The sequence below is a fragment of the Macaca nemestrina genome, chromosome 7 (assembly GCF_043159975.1).
Source record: "Macaca nemestrina isolate mMacNem1 chromosome 7, mMacNem.hap1, whole genome shotgun sequence".
NCBI lineage: Eukaryota > Metazoa > Chordata > Mammalia > Primates > Cercopithecidae > Macaca > Macaca nemestrina.
In genome coordinates, this window is record NC_092131.1 from 54,112,638 (window position 1) to 54,133,695 (window position 21,058).

Below are 21,058 nucleotides of genomic sequence, written 5' to 3' on the forward strand. Positions count from 1 at the left end.
CAGGATCCCAGGGGCTCCCAGGACGCGCGTTCCTGCGGTGTCGTGTCCTATGGGGAGTTCCTGGCGGGACGAAAGGCGGACGCGCGGCTCTTCCTGGCCCTCCCGGCCCGGAACCGACGGGAAAGGATCCCGTGATTCCCGGGTCCCTGCAGGCTTTTTCCAGCGGGAGTTGGTCCGGGGGCCTCAGACGCCTCCTAAGCACTTCTTTGGAGGATGGTTTTCAAGGATCGCGGTTTATGAGTTGAAGGCTTTGTGAGACGTAAACACCCCAAAAGATACATAGTTGGTAAACTGAGGCTACCTGTAAACACATTTCGGCATTAGGAGAAGATTCGGGTAGGGAAGTGAAGGACAACCACCCCGAGTTGCATTCCTTTCCCCCAAGAAAAAGTTCTGGGGATGAAAGTTCTTTTGGCTTTTATCTTTTCGATTTAAAAATTTGAGAAGAAAAATGTGATGAGAGATGAATCCTGGTGAGTCCGAAATTGAAAGGCAACTCCCCCTTCCCCTCCCTATCCTCTCGGTTTTAGAACCGCGTGCTCCCGCCCCAGGAGATTCCTTGGGGCCGAGAGTTTTCCGGGGATCCCGGGCGCCTGCCCCTTCCACTGTCCCTCTGCCTTGCGGGCACCAGCTTGCCTCCGTCTCCTTTCTCTACTTCTGGATCTGTCCTCGCCGGGCTTTTTAAAGGGCTTCTGCGTCTCAAACAAAACAAAAAAACCCTTTGCTCTTCCCAACCCTTTCGCAGTCCGCCCCAGCGGTGGCGCGGGACCAGCAAAGGCGAAAGCCGCGCAGCTCTTGCGGGGCACGGACGGTCGCGCAGGGGCGCCCGCGGCCTCCGCACCCGGACCTGAGGTGTCGGTCGACGCCGGGCATCCACCGTCGGGAGGGAGGGCTGAGCTGCTCGATCCTTTACTCTTCTTCCTCCAAGTCTACCTGCAAGTGCCCCTAAGAAGAAAACCAAGTTTTTGCGTGGAGAGTGGGGCGGCAGGCAACCCGAGCCCTTGAGCTCCAGAGCGACCAAAGCGGCAACCAGGAACAGCCTCAGGAAAGGGAGATCGGGTGGAGTGGGCTTTGGGGCAGGAGTCATGGGGCCAGGGTCCCGGGGGCGACCTGGCACGCCCGGCCCTGCGAACGCTGAGTTGCGACGAGTCGGGTTTTCGAAGAGGCCCTTGCTCTGAGCGACCCACGCGCGCCGCAGCATCTTCAATTAGTCAGTACATCCTAGTAATCGCTTGAGCTGTAGGTAGGTAAAATTCTTGAAGGAGTATTTGCTGCGACTCTGCTGCTGGTGCAACGGAGGAAGGGGGTGGGGGAAGGAAGTGGCGGGGGAAGGAGTGTGGTGGTTTAAAAAATAAGCCAAGCCGAGGCGAGAGAGACGCAGACGCAGAGGTCGAGCGCAGGCCGAAAGCTGTTCACGGTTTTCTCGACTCTCGGGAACATGGTGGGATTTCCTTTCTGCGCCGGGTTGGGAGTTGTAAAACCTCGGCGACATTAAGATCTGAAAACTGTGATGCGTCCTTTCTGCAGCGACGCCTCTCTCTGAATCTGCCCGGAGCTGCGAGCCCCGGCGTCTGTCCCTCCGCCTGGAATGGCTTCTTCGGGGTCTGCTTTGCCGGGGGAGAGGGGCCACGCAGCGGCCGACTTGGTTTGGGGATTCTCCGTAATGGACCTGGAGCAATGATTAGCAACCGCTCCCTCTCACTTTCCCACAGCGATCACCCTCTAACGCCCCCCGCCCATTCCCGGCCCCGTGCGTGACAAGGTCGGCAGCTTTCAGCCGGGAGCTAGATCGGTGGCCCCGCTCTTCGGAGCCTTAGCAGGCGTTCGCCAAGGGGTGACTGGCTGTCATTGGGAGCAATATTTGGCCTTGTGGAGACTCTGGGGAGGAAGTGGCGGGGAGCTCGTGTTTGCTTGTGTGTGTGTGTATACGCGCGTGTGCAGGGTCCCTCGGCGCTTTCCTTTTTAAGTGCCTCTCGGTGGTGAGGCTTTGGGCGGGTGAGACTTTCCCGACCTCGCTCCCGGCCCCCACTTAAGCAGGATTCGAGCTGCAAGACGCAGTCCATTCAGTGCGCCCCAAATCCTCTGGCTTCAGGTGGCCTGGCGTGGGGGCCCAGTCCGACGCAACGCGCCGAGAACCGGGTTCTCCGCGCGCTGCGCCCTGAGTCTGGGGAGCGCGGCGGCCGCGAGGCACCGGCCGAGGGCTCTGCCGAGCGCCGCCGGGAGCTCCTCCCGGACCGCCGAGGCTCGGGCGGCGGGCGCGGAGGTTGGCCTCTCCTGGAGGGGGCGGGCCCGCGAGGGGCGGGGGGCTGTGGAGGAGGGGAGGGCGCGCAGGCCCTTTCGCCGCCCGCCGCGGGAGGGGCCTCGGCGCTCACGTGACTCCGAGGGGCTGGAAGAAAAACAGAGTCTGTCTGCGCCGGAGTCTCATTATATTCAAATATTCCTTTTAGGAGCCATTCTGTAGTGCCATCCCGAGCAACGCACTGCTGCAGCTTCCCTGAGCCTTTCCAGCAAGTTTGTTCAAGATTGGCTGTCAAGAATCATGGACTGTTATTATATGCCTTGTTTTCTGTCAGTGAGTAGACACCTCTTCCTTCCCCCTCCCGGGAATTCACTCTGCCCTCACCACCCCTGCTCGCCGGCTGTCCCTTCCGTCGGACCTCCCTTGCAATGTCCACACTCTGCTCCCTGGCAGCACTGTCGCTCCCTTCTTGGCCCTGCAGCTGGGGCGCTCGAAGCGTACTGGTTCCTTTTAAAGTGTTGCTGGCGCGCACTCGCCCTCTCAGCGTTGCAAGAAAGGGGAGCGCGAGGGAGCTAAAGAGATGAAAGCCCGGGGTTGTACCTTGAGGGCTAACCACTCCCTTCCCCTACCCTACTTGCCTGGGGGAGCACCCAGTGTTTCAGTGGCGCATTCCCACTGTCTTGTCAAAACTCACAGAGGTTTCTCCTGGGGGTGAGCGGGCACGATCAGGCACTTTTGGCTGAGTATTTCAAAGTCATCGGCCACAATACAATAAGCCTTCAAGCCACTCGGTTAGCTCCTAGACCACCTTCTCGGCTTCTGGATCCTGTCGCCCTCTGTCTTCGCCCAGCCCCTGCCTCTCACTTTCCCTCCCTCTGGCTCTGAACCAACTGGAAGTTGTGAAAGTTGGGCTCTGAGGGTGGAGGAAAAGGGAGGGAAGCTGAAGGTCTAAAGTGGAGAGCAATGTCATTCTAATTCTCCCTCCCCCACCCCTTTTTACCCCCTCAATGTTAACTGTTTATCCTTGAAGAAGCCACGCTGAGATCATGGCTCAGATAGCAGTTAGGACAAAAAAAGATTAACAGGATGGAGGCTATCTGATTTGGGGTTATTTGACTGTAAACAAGTTAGACCAAGTAATTACAGGGCAATTCTTACTTTCAGGCCGTGCATGGCTGCAGCTGGTGGGGGGGGGCGGGGGTGGTGTGAGGGAGAAGACACAAACTTGATCTTTCTGACCTGCTTTCCATCTTGCCCCTCCATTTCTAGCCCTAAATGCATATGCAGACACATCTATTTCTCCCTATTTATTGGTGTTTATTTATTCTCTAACCTTCCACTCCCCTCCCCCTCCCCAGAGACACCATGATTCCTGGTAACCGAATGCTGATGGTCGTTTTATTATGCCAAGTCCTGCTAGGAGGCGCGAGCCATGCTAGTTTGATACCTGAGACGGGGAAGAAAAAAGTCGCCGAGATTCAGGGCCACGCGGGAGGACGCCGCTCAGGGCAGAGCCATGAGCTCCTGCGGGACTTCGAGGCGACACTTCTGCAGATGTTCGGGCTGCGCCGCCGCCCGCAGCCTAGCAAGAGTGCCGTCATTCCGGATTACATGCGGGATCTTTACCGGCTTCAGTCTGGGGAGGAGGAGGAAGAGCAGATCCACAGCGCTGGTCTGGAGTATCCTGAGCGCCCGGCCAGCCGGGCTAACACCGTGAGGAGCTTCCACCACGAAGGTCAGTCTGTTCCCCCAGTCTGCGTGGGGGAGGGCTAGTGAGACTGGCTAGAGGGGCAGTGAAAGCCCTGGGAAAGAAGAGTTCGGGTTACATCAAAGCCCCAATCCAGGAGGCTGAGGAACAGAGCTCCTTACCTCCAAGAATTTGCAGAGCTGCCACCGAACTTATTTTTTGGAGACAGAGGGGGAGGTGTTCAGGGGAAGGGGAATGACAGCACTCAGACGTGGGCTAGCCCCAGCGGTGTGTTTTTGCTATATCAAAGCCTTTTCTGCTGGGTTTTCTGCCCGTTTTTTTCAAAGCACCTACTGAATTTAATATTACAGCTGTGTGTTTGTCGGGTTTATTCAATAGGGGCCTTGTAATCCGATCTGAATGTTTCCTAGCGGATGTTTCTTTTCCAAAGTAAATCTGAGTTATTAATCCACCAGCATCATTACTGTGTTGGAATTTATTTTCCCCTCTGTAACATGATCAACAAGGCATGCTCTGTGTTTCCAAGATCGCTGGGGAAATGTTTAGTAACATACTCAATAGTGGAAGAGGGAGAAGGTGGTTGTGTGCATGTTTCCTCCTGCCTGTGCTCTGTTGGCCCCTCTTTTTCTTTACAACCACTTGTAAAGAAAACTGTGGACACAAAACCAAGGGGGGGTTTTAAAAGAGGAGTCTGATGGTGGTGCCCTAGAGGAGTTGGCACATGGAAATTATTAGACATATCAAGGAGGCTGGGAGGTAGTTTCTGTCTTTGGTGCTTGAGAAATGCTAGCTACATTTTGCTGGTTTGCTAGCTGCCCCACTTATCTGCTCCTTCAAATTAAGGGGTATGCTTATTTCCCCCCAGTAGGTTTTCCCTGCATAAGCAGAATTCACCATTCATCGCCCAACCCTGAGCTCTCTCTTGACTCTTCCATCTTTGAAAAAAGTTCATGTGCTTTTTCTTTTCCCCTTCCTTCCTAACTGTGCCTAGAACATCTGGAGAACATCCCAGGGACCAGTGAAAACTCTGCTTTTCGTTTCCTCTTTAACCTCAGCAGCATCCCAGAGAACGAGGTGATCTCCTCTGCAGAGCTTCGGCTCTTCCGGGAGCAGGTGGACCAGGGCCCTGATTGGGAACGGGGCTTCCACCGTATAAACATTTATGAGGTTATGAAGCCCCCAGCAGAAGTGGTGCCTGGGCACCTCATCACACGACTACTGGACACGAGACTGGTCCACCACAATGTGACACGGTGGGAAACTTTTGATGTGAGCCCTGCGGTCCTTCGCTGGACCCGGGAGAAGCAGCCAAACTATGGGCTGGCCATTGAGGTGACTCACCTCCATCAGACTCGGACCCACCATGGCCAGCATGTCAGGATTAGCCGATCGTTACCTCAAGGGAGTGGGAATTGGGCCCAGCTCCGGCCCCTCCTGGTCACCTTTGGCCATGATGGCCGGGGCCATGCCTTGACCCGACGCCGGAGGGCCAAGCGTAGTCCTAAGCATCACCCACAGCGGGCCCGGAAGAAGAATAAGAACTGCCGGCGCCACTCGCTCTATGTGGACTTCAGCGATGTGGGCTGGAATGACTGGATTGTGGCCCCACCAGGCTACCAGGCCTTCTACTGCCATGGGGACTGCCCCTTTCCACTGGCTGACCACCTCAACTCAACCAACCATGCCATTGTGCAGACCCTGGTCAATTCTGTCAATTCCAGTATCCCCAAAGCCTGTTGTGTGCCCACTGAACTGAGTGCCATCTCCATGCTGTACCTGGATGAGTATGATAAAGTGGTACTGAAAAATTATCAGGAGATGGTAGTAGAGGGATGTGGGTGCCGCTGAGATCAGGCAGTCCTTGAGGATAGACAGACAGACAGATATACACAACACACACACACACCACACACATACACACACACATTCTCATCCACTCACCCACACACTACACAGACTGCTTCCTTATAGCTGGACTTTTATTTTTAAAAAAAAAAAAAAAAAGGAAGAAAACCCTAAACATTCACCTTGACCTTATTTATGACTTTACGTGCAAATGTTTTGACCATATTGATCATATATTTTGACAAAATATATTTATAACTACATATTAAAAGAAAAAATAAAATGAGTCATTATTTTAAAGGTAAATCATGACTTTTTTTCTCTTTAATCCTCTCTCTTTTCCTTTGGGCTCATCTCTTTTGAATGAGGCTTTTTTCTGTTGAGGTGAGTTGGAGGCTGGATGGAAGTCAAAAGGTGGTACCTGGAGGTGGTTAAGTTGTAGGGACAGGAAGCAAACTGTTCACAGAGAGAGCTGGTAATTGCCAGCATGAATTGTTTTCCATTTCTATTTAATGTTAACAAGGACACAGTATCCTCTCCCATCTGGATGACACATGCCTTGGAGAAATACTGGGATGAAAGGAGTGTAGGTCAGATTAAAGACTTCATTTTGGGCCCCTTGTACATCTTCTGTTTCACTCACCTGTTGAGGCGTATCACAGCTGAGTGTGATGAGGTCTCAACTCTAGAAAAATGATTACCCACCTCTGCTTTTATGATACCTCAGAGTATCTCCAGTTATTACAGGCACCAATGTGATATTTCCAAATCAGAACTAATTTGCACACTCACATCATAATGTGTGTGTGAAGGCATGTTTAAAAAAAATTTTTTTTTTTCTCCAGGGAGGACTCTTTTGTTTTTGTCTTTTTTTTTTTTTTTTTTTTTTTGGAACAGGTTCTCTCTCTGTTGCCCCAGGCTGGTCTTGAACTCTTGGGCTCAAGCAATCTTCTCATTTCAGCCTCTTTGGGATTACAGGCATGCACTGCTATTTCGTCTTTTTTTTTTTTTTGGAACAAATAATATACCCTACCTTCAAGAAGTTTGTTGATTACTGTTTTAATATACCACATGATATAATTTCCCATTGTTTCTTGACATTTTCCCTTGTCCTCTTTTCCCCTTGTAAAGGCCTTCATCAAGTTTAGGATCCCAACAGATTGGGCTAGGTGGGGGTTGACAATGGGGTTAGATACTAAAGGGTCAGAATTTCTAAGCAGGCACTGTGAAGGTGTCCCACTATTATACACAAATCTCTTGAGTCAAATGTCAACTCTCCTTTTCTCTCTGTACTGCCTTCCCCATACCCTCTTCCCTTGGGCAGAAAGAGGTAGAGCTGATGTTCTGTGTTAGGGTTTCTTAAAAGCAAAAGCTCAATTTTTGGACAAAGTTAAAAAAAGGAGGATGCTAATGTACCCTCAGTTAAGGGCTCCCAGCAGGCAGACAAATGCCTTTCTGGAATGACGGGTGTAGGGATTAAGAGGAGCAGAGGAGAGGCCTTTGCTTTTTCTACTTGCCACCAACAACTAAATTAAGCCCTGAATCTTGGTCTGTGCTGGCTCATTTCATATGTGTGCTGAGAAAATTCACACATATGAAGTGAGCCAGTACAGACCAAGATCCCTATGGATCCCTTTGGGGCAGAAATAGTGTCTTTGTATGGTGTCTGTGGGGGAAGGCTGATAGCACATTTCTCCATCATGGAGATGTAGATATGAGCGGTAGTACTGCTGTTTCTGGTGGTGTGTGCACCCAAAGAATGTGTGGTGCACACTCCTGGCGTTTGCATTTTTCTGTGTGGGGTGTGCACCCTTGCATTCTTGTACACACACTCTTTCTTACATATGCTCTTGGAAGTGAGGTGGGTGAAGCAGGATTCATTTTTGTTTTTAATTACTGAAGTCCTACACTCCTCCAAAAGAAGCAGCTTAGTGGAAACCAATAAAAATCGAAGCAGGGTGGTTGCCAAAACCCCAGCTCCCCGGAGAGCGCAGGTGGAGAGAAGAGATCAGAGCCCCAGGCAAAGGCAGCAAGACTCCACAGTCCCTCCAAAACTCCCCGCAAAAAGGGATCCTTCCCCCCACCCCTCCAGCCCCCCAGGTCGCTGCCCCTTTGATTAATGGTATGAAGCTCAAATAAATCATTTAGGGAAGCCCATTATGGATTCCCCTCAGGCAACCTCATTTTGTTTTGCCCAATTTCTAGCAACTTTCTGAAATGTCAATGTCATTGAAAGGGAACCAGTAGATCTCCAGCACTTGAACAAATTATCCTAGGGCCAGTACTGAGCCCTGTGGCTGTCCAGTTTCTAGAAACCACCCCCTTCCCCCGTCCTCCCCCCTTCCTACTGGCTTATTTTCAGGAATGGATAATGTTGTTTATTTGTTCAGCCAAATATTTGGTCTGGGGAATTTACCGTGAAATTCTGTGAATTGCATATACCTAGTTAACAAAATAGTCCTAATGCCACAAATGTTAGCATGGAAAACAAAGAACTATGGCCAGCGTTAACTCTTTAAATTCTGTTTGAAAGCTTAGTCCTGAGGCCGGGGGAGATTTAAAAAAAAAAAAAAAAGGATGTGTGTGGAGATTATTTAATTCAGGTTTCGGCATTTAATATTTTTGCCTAATATTCAGTTCAGTACCTTATGGAAGTCGTAGGGTGATTCTCGGCATTGCTTTTGGATCAAGCCTACCATTTCGCCCCATTCATGTTTTTTTTTTCTCCAGAGTAATGGTCCCATTACTTAAAAGAAAGATGGGGAGGGAAGCTCGCCCTTGCGCAGTTCGGCAAAGTCGTAACCACATCAGAGGAGCAGCTTGGTCGATCCCTATCCAACCCTTAAACTGGAACCGGCTTCCTAGGAGCTTAAGACCAAAAAAAAAAAAAAAAAAAAAAAAAAAAAAAAAAAAAAAAAAAAAAAGATGGGGGGTGGAGTGGGGAGGGACGCATCAAACATTCCCCTGCTTTCGTTGCATAATTCGCCCAGAACCTGCCAGGTGACCTGCTGACTTTGTTTTCTGTCTTGACCATGCTTGGTTCCACCAGCCCCCTCGCCGCCGGGCAGCGCCACAGTGAGAGGGCTCGGCGCGTCCGCGGGGCTGGCAGACCCCAATAGTCACCCGGCCTTGGACCGGCGTCAAGATCCGGCCTCGCCGGCCCCGCCTCCCGCCCGCTCAGGCGCTCCCGGGCTCGGCGGCGGCGGGGGCACCAGGGGGCGTCCTCCCTGCGGGGGACCAGGGGGACCGTGCACCTGGCGACGGCCCGCGGGAGCCGCGCGGCGGGCGGCCACCCCTCCCCATCCCCGCAGACCGTGGACTGCGGGTCCCCCAGCCTGGGCCCGAGAGCCGGCCCGCTCATCAGCCCTAGAGGACCCGGGGCTCAGGTGAAGCTCTGCAGAGACAGACTGATCTGATTAGCGCTCGCTGGTCCTCGGGGCTGTCGCTCCGCTGATTTCATGCGAAATGGGGTCAAACGGCCGCGCAGAAGAGTGGAGTCTGCAGGGGAAGGCTCCCCGGGGTGGAGGGGCGTAAGAAGGGTCGAGACCTTTAGGGATTTTCTGTAGGGGGCAGAGAGTGGGAATTAGGGAGCGAGGCTCTCTTGCCTCCGAGCTCACAGTGGCCTGCATATGGGGGTGACTCAATGGGAGCAGGGACATGGGCGAGTGGGAAACAGGCCCGCTGGGTGAGGGTCGGACCTGCAGACTGGCCCTGGAGGCTGAGCCGCTGTCTCGGGCCCCTCGGGGACGCGGAGAGCCCTGGGTCCCAGCTGAACTACAGGTAGGTCTCCGCTCCCCGACAGTCGGGGGACGGAGGTGAACGGGAGAGGCTACAGGTGTGCGAGAGTGGAGCTGGACGATTGCTTTCAGAAATGAGATGCCAAGTCCGGGATACAGAATGACAGCACCTTAGCTGACCTCCGCAGGGCCTCTGGCCGGGGACTCACCGTATCCGCCCAGCCAGGAGCAGAAAGCTCATCCGAGGCCCAGGTCTCCCAACTATTTGTCATCAAAGATACTTTTGCTTCAACACAGAACAAATTTTACAAACTATTCACATACTCTCTTTTGAAAAGGAAAAGAGTAATACAAATGCAACGTTGGTGACCTTACATTACCTGGGAATCAGAAGGTTATTAGTATTCCCTAGAGGAATTTAGGATAACTGGTGGACTGCCAAATTAGAATTGATGGAAAGTTATTCAGGGTTACCATGTGATACAAACTAGCACAATTCTGAAAACTATAACTGAAAATTAAATTCAGAGTGGTTAGAAATGTGGTCTGGGTGGGATTGCAAGGATCTCATTTCCCTATGCATTTAGCACCTAATGGCAGAATAAACAAACAGAACTGCAATGCTCACCAGTGGAGAAAAGTGGCTGATTTTAGGAAAAATGTCGAATTGCTCTAATGTTAAAAAAACAACAACAACAAAACAACAACAAAAAAAACCCACAGAAATTATTTTGAAAAAGGAGTCAAAAGTGCAAGGTGTGCAACGTTGAGTCAATTGTAGAAAAAAAACTAAAATTTTTTTTCAGCTTGGAAGCCATTTGAAATTACCATTCATAATTCACTTTATTTAAAGCATTAACTGAAGCAAGTTCCAGTTGTTTCTGCTTTCTCTTGCTCTTCAAAATATTCTTTATAAACTAAGTGAAAATATAAAAGTTACAGTATGCTGTTCAGAACAAACAATTGAGAAAATACTATAGGATTTCAAAATGTTTACCTCAAAAATGTGAAATTTGAGGAAAAGAAGACAAGATGGAAGAATAATTTGCTGCGTTGTGTTACTAATGAGAATTTCTGAAGTCCAGCTTTGAGTTTTGCCACATTTTCCAAAGCAAAGATCTCATTGATCTCTTTTAACTTTTTATAGCTTGATTTCTAGCAAAAATATTTTTAAATGACTACAAAGTTCCCCACCCCAAATCCTGGAACCTGGTAGCCAAGTGCAAGTAGATTCTAGTTTTGCAAAATTTCATTATTGGTAGTTTAGCAATATGTTTTTTCCAGTTTTATTAACTGAAGCCCTCATCAGCAGATAATTCTCTAAACAGTCCAAAGCACACTGATTGAGATTTTAATCGACTAGACTCAATAGTTTAGTCCTGTAATTATTTCTGTCTCCCTAAGGTACCAGCAAGTGATTCCATCCTGCATATAGTTGTCCACGATTGAGTTAAGAAAATGTACAACTGTGTTCAACTCAAGCTTCATGCTGATTTAGTCTTTTAATCCTTGTCATTTGGTTTTCAAAGCAGTTTGTTTCTGAGGTAGGACCCGGGCAAAGAGGTCAAAGATATGTACCTTATCAGAGAGAAAGAGATGAGGGGTGGTATGGTTAAGATTATACCCAATGTTCCCTGAATTCATTTATAATTCAAATGTAGAAAAATGTGTATCTTTTGAGAACTGATTTATACCCCTTCTTTAATTGGTCAGTGAGAGCTACATAACCCAAAGTGTTAACTTAGCTCCAGAAAGCTCAGACCCAAGCATTTAATGTCCAATTGCAATGTTTCCTTCCAGCTGGATATACACAACTATCTTTTTCCTTCTATTGTTTCTAAACTGTAGTAAAATGACATTCAGATTCTTTTTTGAGAGAGCGAATTTACTGACAATCTCATCCTCCTAAAACAACTACTTAGGTTTTTGTTTTCTTCTAGTCTTTGTTCATATGTTTACATTTGTGTTCTGTTTTTCTTAATTTCGGATTAACATTATAACTTTAACATATCTTAAATCCTAAATGTATGGTTTATACATATGTCATTGTGGATCACCTCCACTCCTTTGTTAGAAAGTTGGCTGGGTATAAAACTTAAATGTTTAACCTCAAGCAATTTTAAGCAGCCTGGACATAGTATCAGGGCTGTGGGCATCATGTCCAAATCTTATTAAGATTCTTACTGACTTCTTAAGGCTCAGCTTAAGCATTGTGGTCCCACTATTAAACAGAATGCTCCTTTGTGTGATTTAAGTATTCTGAAAAGTGGGTTACCTGACATCCCAGGCTCAGACATTTTTGTTGACTGAGCGCATTGGAAGACTTTTGCATCCGCATGATTTGATCAACTTGGGAATATGTTCCTTCCCTGGAGAAAGTCAGTTGCAACCTGGGGAAGGAAAGACATGCTTAAAAGGTCTCTGTCTCATGCACTCAGAAGCCACTGAGTTGAGCAATTTCCTATTGGACTCAACGTGTGTCTCTCATTTTCATGCTTTGATTTTTTGCACTGGTTTTCTTGGTAATGAAGGGTAGTGGGAAAGGGAGGCCGAATTATCTAAATACAGTAATTACCAAATTGAAACCTATTCAAACAGCTAGGTTACTAGGTTCAGACTGACCTTGACACTTTCAACCCTCAGATTCCAGTTGGTTGGGGTCAGCCACAAATGTCGAGTTGCTGAGTGATTTCCACATGCTTCTTTTGTGTACCTTAACAAGGGCAGACAAAAGATGTTTTTCCAGAGGGACTCACTCTTTATGAGGCCTGACCCTCCAAGGAGCAAATTAATCTCAGGCGATTTTGAGGTTTTAGGGCACTAAGAATTTTTAGAGCATGGAGAAGTAATTTGTTCAATGGTACCTTAAAAGAGTTAATTCACCTCCAAAAGGTGAGTTCCTTTTACTATCCTGAGTCTTTTACTTCCTCTGAGATCAGACTTGTTATTTGCATAGCAAAGCATTCCATTTAGCTCGAAGGAGGGGGTGGGGGATTGTTAACAAGGAAAGTCACTTTTCCCACAGTCTTTCAAAACTCCGCAGTGTGGTAAGTGGGTTTGATCAACCTTTCCCCTCCCCTAAACCCCAAAATGTCATACTGTTTTGCTCATTATCTATCTTGAAATTGACCAGCTTTTCCGGATCGAAGAGCGGTAGGATTTAGTGTATAGCTGCTGAGAGGGCAGTTTTGCTAACATTGTTTGTTTTGGCAAGTTAGTGTAGACTTGCAGATGAAAACTCCAGAAAAACAAACAGCAGACTCCACCAACATCCCTCTTCCCCTTTACAGACATCACTTTTTATTTTTAATGAATCAGGGAGGTGATTTTTAATAGATTCGTGACACTTTGCCTGGGAATTATACACATTTACCTTGGTGTTATGTTTCCCACTTGGCTGTCCTGCTTATTCCACCCAAACTCATCTATGCACCTAAATCACAGTCTCTGAGGACCTACTCTGTATGTAGGTTATTGTTTATTTGCTTGTCACTTAGCAATTCTCTAGAACTAGCTCGTAATTTATTTTAACCAAATGTGCTCCACCTTACAGACGGAACACTGTAAATAAAGGGGACTTTTCAGCATTCTAGAAGATTGAACAATCCAGGATTCTAATTAGCATCGAATCTACTGGTAGTTCTTTTAAGTGTCTATTCTTTCCAAATTGGGAGATTAGTCACAGGGATCTGAGGGAAGAAACCGGATGTTTAATAAGCCCTGTCGATAAAAAGGGGCAATTGTAAAAATACAAAAGTTTGGCTGCTAGAAGATAAACTTACATTTTGAGCATTTGTGGGAGAATATAATTCTAGCTATATCTCCCTAAGATCACTAATATTATATGACAAGTCATAGTGACCCGAAGAAAAGTAAATCTAGGAAAATGTTGGTGGATGGGAACAAGAAGCAAAACAAAATGGTCTGTGGCCTATTCTGCGTTATTCAGTCCATTGACAAAGTTTCTAGCCTTCTCTAGGAGAAGCAGGGCTCTGTGTTGTGTATGTGATGGGGTAGGGGAGAATCAGGAGGGGTCTTCTGTTTTCCCTAGAGTAGTTTACAGTGAAAATGTATTTAGGTTGTATGTCTATAATTGAATATAGAATTTTGACAAAATTTATCTCCCCCAACAGAATTTTAAATAACAAAGTTTTTACTAACATAAACATGCATTTATAAAGAATTCATTCCATGGAGGAGAATGAGAAATGTTAATCAGTACAAACAAATTAATTAGAGAGAATGAATAAGACCTAGTATTTGATAACACAACGGGGTGACTATAGTCAATAATAATTGTATATTTAAAAATAACCAAAAGAGTGTAATTGGATTTTTGTAACATAGGGGATAAGTGCTTGGGGGGATGGATACCCCATTTTCTGTGTCGTGATTATTATGCATTGCATGCCAGTATCAAAATATCTCATGTACCCCATAAATATATATGTCTACTATGTACCCACACAAATTTTTAAAAAAGAATTCATTCTATCTCTGTGTTATAATGCTGGGAAAGTTTTTTTGTTTGTTTGTTTGTTTTGTTTTGTTTTAAAGACATGGATATGTACATAGACAAAAGTCTGACCATTGGTGGGAAAATTATATTATAATGAAAAGAAAATGCTCCCTAGGTTAATTTAATGCAACACTAACTAAAATTTCTTTAAACATATTTAATGGAACTTGAAAGATATTCACATGGACCAATAAATGGGGAAGAATATGCCCCCAAATTTTAAGGTAACAATAGTTTCCTTGTCTTGGCAGATGTATACAAAATGACAGTTTTTAAAAGTCTTCGTTATTAGGCTATCATTGAAAAAAATAGATTGGTGGATAAGCAGATAGTTCAGAAATATATTTAAAATACGATTAGAATTTAACATCTGACACACTGGGAGCAAGACAGGCATATAAGAATTACTAAAAATGCTACTTGGTACATAGCATGCAAAAGTGATTTAATATAGATGTGTATGTTACACTAAACTTCAGAAATGTCTAAACATATTAAAGAGCTAATCATATTTTTAAGTATAGGAAGCTCTATTTTTAAGTATGGGAAAATCGAATTGCCTAGTATCCAAATCTATCAAATAAACACACACATTCAGACTACTTATGAAATTGAGGGCGTTATCAGAAGTTTAAAGAAACTAGGTTTGATAAGTAGAATTAAAAAAAAATTACAGCAAAATGTAATAAAAATGAATGTAGAAAGCGAAAACCAGAGTATGGAACATGATGAGTACTTGATAAATATTTACTATAAAATATATAAATTATGACTATAATCCCAGGTCATATGAAGATTTGCAGTTAAAGTAACAACAGATGCTGTAGACCAGATATTGGCAAACTTTTTCCATAAGGGGCCAGATAGTTCATATTTTAGGCCTTATGGACCTAAAGGCCTCTGTGGCAACTACTGAACTCTACCAGTCCTAGCACAAAAGCAGTTGTAGAGAGTAGTAAACAAATGCATATGGCTGTGTCCCAGTAAAATTTTATGGACATGGAAACTTGAACTTCATATAATTTTTGCTTGTTGTGAAATATTCTTTTGATTTTTAAAGACTGTTTAAAAATGTAAAAACTATTCTTAGTTCACAGATGGTAAAACACAGGTGGTAGGCTGGGTTTGGCCTGAAAGCTATAGGTTGCCAGCCCCTGCTTGTTTTTGTTTTTGACCTGTGTACCCCAACTCATTTTCCTTGAAACAATAGTCTCAAGAGTTCGTTTCTGAAAAAAAGGATGCCATGATGAAATGTATTTGGAAAACACTGTGATGTGTATTACTGACTTGAAAATTTACAATGAGCATTATATTTTAAAGTTTTCGAGAAATCCCATAGTAAGAAACCTGCCTAGCTTTCGCCAACCCAGTGATGCTTCAACTTACCTAACCTCAGTACTCCTTTTTGTTCCTCACATTCCCGAACCTGCAAGGCCAATGCACAGTTGGCCCTGGCCTATCTCTCCGATGGTACTTGATGCTTCTTCTTCCCTTGTTAACTACATTCCAGCCATACCAGCCTTCTTTCTGTTCTTTAACCACCATGTACATTCATTCATTCTTGCCTTGGATGTTCTTCTGTCTGCTGTCCCCTCTGCCTGCAAGGTTCTTCTGCAAGATCTTCACAGGCTGGCCTTCTTGTTGTTCAGTTTTCAGCTCAAATGTCTCCTCCCCAGTGAGGCCTTCTCTGATGTGCTACTCTAAAACGACTGCTCCATCCAGCATGCTCACCCGCATGCCTCTGTTCTGTCTTCTTCATGGAAGGTTCTATGAATTTTTCACTCTGTGTATGGGTACGTTTATGTGTATGAATGTGTAGCATCTCCTCACTGCAATGAAAGCTCCATGAGGGGTGGGACGTTACCCCTCTTGTCTTTATTAGAACATCCTGTCTCTACATGAAGTGCTTGCCACATAAAATGAATGTAATATAATTTTATTCAGAGAGATTTTAAGAGATAGAGAAAGGGATAGAGATGGAGTAGGGGTGACGGAGAGGGGGAGGGAGAGAAAATATTACACAGATCACGTTTTGAGAAATACTGTGTTATGCAAAAGAAAACACAAATTTTAAATTATTGCTTGAAAAATGCATAATGTCACTAGCAATTACAATGCAAATTCATCCAACTTAAAGTTTACATTACAACTCAAAGGTTATTCTAAGCAGCCCATGTAATTACATCCATCAATTGCTGATGTTTCTGTAAATGATTCAATTTATTTGTTTTTGAGAATGCAAGTGAGCTGAAATAAGAGCTATAAAATTGCTTATGCTCTTTGACATTGTGGAAAACACACCTCATAGAAATAATCTGAAGAGGAAAACGGTAGTTTTTCTTTAATAGATTTGTTATAAACATCAGTTATAATAGCAAAAGATTAGAAACAATCAGTCTAGACTATTAAAAATGGCAATACTGTAAATTACATCAATATCTGGACTTGTGTTTATCATATCATATTAAATGAAAAGAGCAAAACACAAAATAGGTGCTCATCAATTACACCAATGTAAAATGTGCACACGTCCACTAATCATAGCTAGACAAATTTAATTTGCGATAAAGCAAATTACATTTCATTTCATGTTTTTGTTGCAATATTTTATCTGTAACATCAAAAAGTTGACAAAAGAAGAGATTGGAACTTGCTTGCACTGAGGAGAGAAAACTGGTTCTGTACATGTTTTAATTTGTCTGAAGAAACAGAGAAAAGACTTAAATATCCTGAAATAAAGGTGGCAAAGCCCTATTCAGCCTTTCAATGTGAGTCTGAGCCTGTGGTTCCAAAGGCATTCTTATTTCTCACCTAATTTACTTCATTGTAAGTGCTATGAGAAGCAGAAGGTTACTATGTATTATGAAATATTTACATTAAATAGGGTGCTTTGGCATAAAATACATGGAAGACATTTGTTCCTACAACCTTGAATTTATTAGCTTTGTTCTGTTGGTTTCAAAGGTTAACAAACACCTGCTGTTGAAAACGTTCAACAGCAAAACCTTTCTCATTCCTGACCACTCTAGGATTAGCTAAGGAGCAAGAAACCGGCCACATATTTAGGGGATACACTGTGGTCCTGTTCCGGTAAGGAATGAATGCCAAAGTGTCCATCTTAGTATTTGCAGACGAAGTTGTTTGATCTGCAGTACAAGGATCCATTGGTGTGTACGTGACATCCATGGATGAGCACTGGTCAAAGGAGAACTGTTATGTAATTATAGCATCCACAGCGTCCGACACACCACCCAGCCTAGCCTAAAAGTTTGTACTGGGAAGTAGGTGTCATAAGGATAATGAGAATTAATTAATGTTTATGAATAACAAGATTCATGGGAGAAAAGCACTGTGTAAAGGTAATGTGTAAAAGTGTTCAGGAAAATGATGTTATCTTAAACTAAAAATCAGAGCTGGTTGGGCAGAAATATTATCATTTTAAAGTAAACACTGATTTTAATGCTTTTGAAAGTTTTGCATAAATTTCTCACCTATGAGTCAGCTCTATCTGATGTATGGTAGATATTTTGCCAACATATAAACTTGAAGAATTGAGATTTGACTTGGCTTAATGTATGTCAAATATCATCATCATAATTTTCACCGAGGAACAAATATAATTAATTGTCCAGTTCATTTATAGCTTATTTACAGTATGCACACTAAGCAAATATAATCTCTGTAAAATAGAGTAGTTTACAGTCCAGGAATAATTTATACCCCAGTATAAAGAAATATAATGGTTAGAAATGAATATTTGAATTATTCAAATATTTTTCTTCTTGGCTTAAAAATTAAATTATAATATAAAAATATGTTAAGTGCTATCAATTGAAATTTGTTTATAATTTTAATGTAATAGCTAGCTAGATAATACTTTGTGTGCTATCTTATAAAAAGATTGAACACTGAAGGCAGAAATTAAATATGATTAGAGCTGCAAAGTTAAAGTGCACACAACATTCATACTACCAGTGGCTTACCTACATGACATATGATACATAAACATTTTTTATTTCATAAAAGTACAAATAACCTATGTTATTTTAAACGTAACATAGCTTGAGAATAAATTTTTAGCTGATACATACTTTTCTTGCTTCTAAACTTGTGTTCTACGTGTTGTGTAGAACATAGGATTAACACAGTTTTTAGATGTTGAGCAGCGTTTCCGGTGTTCTAATGAGTATTATTTGTCAAACAAGGTAGCATCATCCTATTTAATTTAGAATACTTTTTTTTAAATATTTGAGAATGGCCCTTTCTTTGTGATTGTAGGAGATGTTTAGAATATACTTAATATTACACTAATTTTCTTGTAACAGATGCTTAACTCAGTGGTTTGTTCATTCATAAGCATTTTCGTTAGGCTAAAGATATCTAGCGGCAGACCTACAACATAAAGAAACATTCTGGTACCAGAGACCACAGACATTAAGCATTTTAGTGCCGATTTTCAATTCTGCTTACATTTGATTTAAATTACTTGACAGCTCTTTACACTTCTTTTTTCGGGTGGGCAAATTATTCTGTTCTTTATATTGTATTTTCATTATAAAACTCTAGCTTATTTGTTAAACTATGGAAGTATGAAGACGTTACAGAGAATCTTGTGTCATCCATTTACAAAGTGACTGATCTGGACAGAGGCAAAGAATACTTTACTTGAAAACTCATTTTATTGAATTATTTCATATTGAATGACACATTATAGTATTTACAATTTATAAAGTTAAAGAGTGCTTTTGACTACTATCACCGGAATGCTGCAAAGTAGGGAATTAGGCCAGGTAACCAAGGAGGCCTATGAAGACTGTGGTCCTGTTAGGTGTAAAATTAGAAGAACCCAAGGAAAAAAAAATCAAACCAAGAAGAGAAACTGAAACCTTCAATTTGATGAGGAGAGCTAGTTCGTAGTAGATAACAGGCATGTTTTCAATCTGAGATTTTTACATTTGGTCAGTGTGAGATGTAAACCAGAATAGATAATAAATATGATAGGAGGACAGAAAACCAAACCAGCATGGAGAACTTGTGTAGGATTAGATCATTGATCTGGCAATATTCAAGTCTATGCATTCTGATGATTAACACCCTAGGGTCAAAGAAGAATTAGGTAAGGTCACCATGAAGTGTGAAACAAACATTCTGAAGAATTTAGGGTGAACTGATGAGATGCCTAAGTAAAATAAGTGTATTTTTAAAAAGGGAATTAATCTGCCTGCCAATTTAACTTTAATATGTGGGAATTTTCAAGTTTATCAGAAATTGTCTTAAATTTAAGCTTTGCTAGGGCAAGCAAAATTTGAACTAGTCCTTAAAGACTGTGAATTGGGTCCTATTATGAACAGCATGTTTATCCCTCCCCACTCCCTACAAATTCATATGTTGGAGCCCCACTCTCCAATGGGGTGGTATTAGGAGGTAGGGCCTTTGGGAGATAATTTGGTTTAGATGAGGTCATGAGAGCTCCCCTGATGGGATTAGTGTCCTTATAAGGAAAGGCAGAGACTAGCGCTTCCTTTCTCTCTTTGCTATTGGCCATGTGTGGATACAATGAGAAGATGGTCATCAGCCAACCAGGAAGACTGCCCATTCCAGATACTGGATCTGCCAAATGCCTTGGTCTTGGACTTGCCAGCCTCCCGAACTGTGAGAAATAAATAGTGTTGTTTAAGCCACCCAGTCCATGGGATTCTGTTAGAGCAGCCCAAACTGATTAAGACAGATCCCTTCAGAAGTTCCTGACCTGCTGCACTCAGCCTGGATGCTGAGGCCATTTTCCACCAGTGTCCTTGACTTGTGTTGCTTTTCTACACAGATTTTTTTTCTACAGGTTCCTCCTGGGACCAAAATAATGCTGAATTAATAGGGCAGTAGTCTGTAACTGTGCCACAGAGGGAAAGTAACCAATTTTGTAAATTGATACCTTGACCTTGCCCCTGCGTGGACAGTGCTATAACCAACTTAGCTAACTAGTCACAGACCTAAGTAGATGAGCTTGGTTGACTGAGGGGAAGCAATAAATTATGTTTGTATTGACCTTAGTAAACCTTTTAATTCTTTCCCACATGATATAGTTCTCAACAAATTGGGAAAATATGGCCTAGAGTCAGGTAATTGTGCAACTGCAGGTCAGTGGCTGGGGCGTGCAGCATCAGTTTTATGCATTGGTGTACTTGAACAGTTTCATCATCTGTAGGGACTGGTGGGGTGTTTAAACTCCAGGTCACTCCCTCCCATCAGCCCAGATAGGATGGTGATTGTTTGCTGCCTACTGTTGTGGGAGGGGGCACATGGCCTCCTACCCTACCACGGAGGAAGCACTGCTCAAGTGTGTCAGGGTCAGGGCTGACATGAGGAGGCCTGAAGTTCATTGTAGCACATCTCCTAACAGTTGGTCCCTCTGAAGAGAAAAAAGAACCACATTTTCTCTTTTGCATCATTCAGTTTGTCTCTGTCTGTTCAACTATTTAATTTGTAGAAAATTCTTCACTCGGTCACTCAATAAACAGTTGTTGAGTAAATATTACCATGTGCTGGCACTCTGCTGGGCAGAAGGCATACTGAGTAAAATTCAAGCCTTTGCCCTAGAGGAACATACAGTCTATTTGAAGATACTGACATGTATATACAAAATGACTGTATTAGTTGCCTAGGACTTCCATAACAAAATACTACAGACTGGGTGGTTTAAACCACCAGTTTTAAGAAAAAATAGAAATTATTTTTTTCCTCAATATAAATTTAAGATATTTATAATTAAATATAAACCACCAGGAAAAAAAATAGAAATTTATTTTTTCATCACTTCTGGAAGCTAGAAGTCCAAAATCAAGGTGTCACCAGGTTTGGTATCTCTTGAGGCTTCTCTCTTTGGCTTGGAGGTGACTCCCACTGAGTCCTTTTGTGGTCTTTCCTCTGTGTGTGAGAATCCCTGGTATCTCTGGGTGTCCACGTATCCAGCCTGAGCAATATAGCAAGACCCCATGTCTACAAAAAATAAAAAA

At 43.9% G+C, this 21,058-nt stretch overlaps 1 protein-coding gene and 1 long non-coding RNA gene across 9 annotated transcripts in view; one reads left to right on the forward strand and one right to left on the reverse strand.

Moving 5' to 3' along the window:
- LOC105481800 (bone morphogenetic protein 4) overlaps window positions 1–6,103 on the forward strand; it is a 234,202-nt gene extending 228,099 nt beyond the window's left edge. For 4 of the 8 annotated variants that reach the window (XM_011741547.3, XM_071100164.1, XM_011741546.3 and 1 more), the window contains 3 exons: window positions 2,448–2,572; window positions 3,598–3,974; window positions 4,939–6,100. In XM_011741547.3, the coding sequence (XP_011739849.1) occupies window positions 3,605–3,974; window positions 4,939–5,795 (1,227 nt within the window). In that variant the 5' untranslated portion in view covers window positions 2,448–2,572; window positions 3,598–3,604 and the 3' untranslated portion in view covers window positions 5,796–6,100. Of the gene's footprint in view, window positions 1–397; window positions 474–529; window positions 1,244–1,373; window positions 1,442–2,447; window positions 2,573–3,597; window positions 3,975–4,938 lie in introns of those variants that run through there. The other 4 variants (XM_011741549.2, XM_011741548.3, XM_011741551.3 and 1 more) reach the window with 4 other exon arrangements.
- A 4,769-nt stretch (window positions 6,104–10,872) lies between these two features.
- Window positions 10,873–13,006, reverse strand: LOC105481804 (uncharacterized). Its single transcript, XR_987192.2, has 4 exons — window positions 12,903–13,006; window positions 12,152–12,242; window positions 11,805–11,919; window positions 10,873–11,107 (listed from the first exon to the last, which is right to left on the reverse strand). It is a non-coding gene; the product is annotated as an uncharacterized lncRNA (long non-coding RNA).
- Between the last annotated feature and the right edge of the window lie 8,052 nt (window positions 13,007–21,058).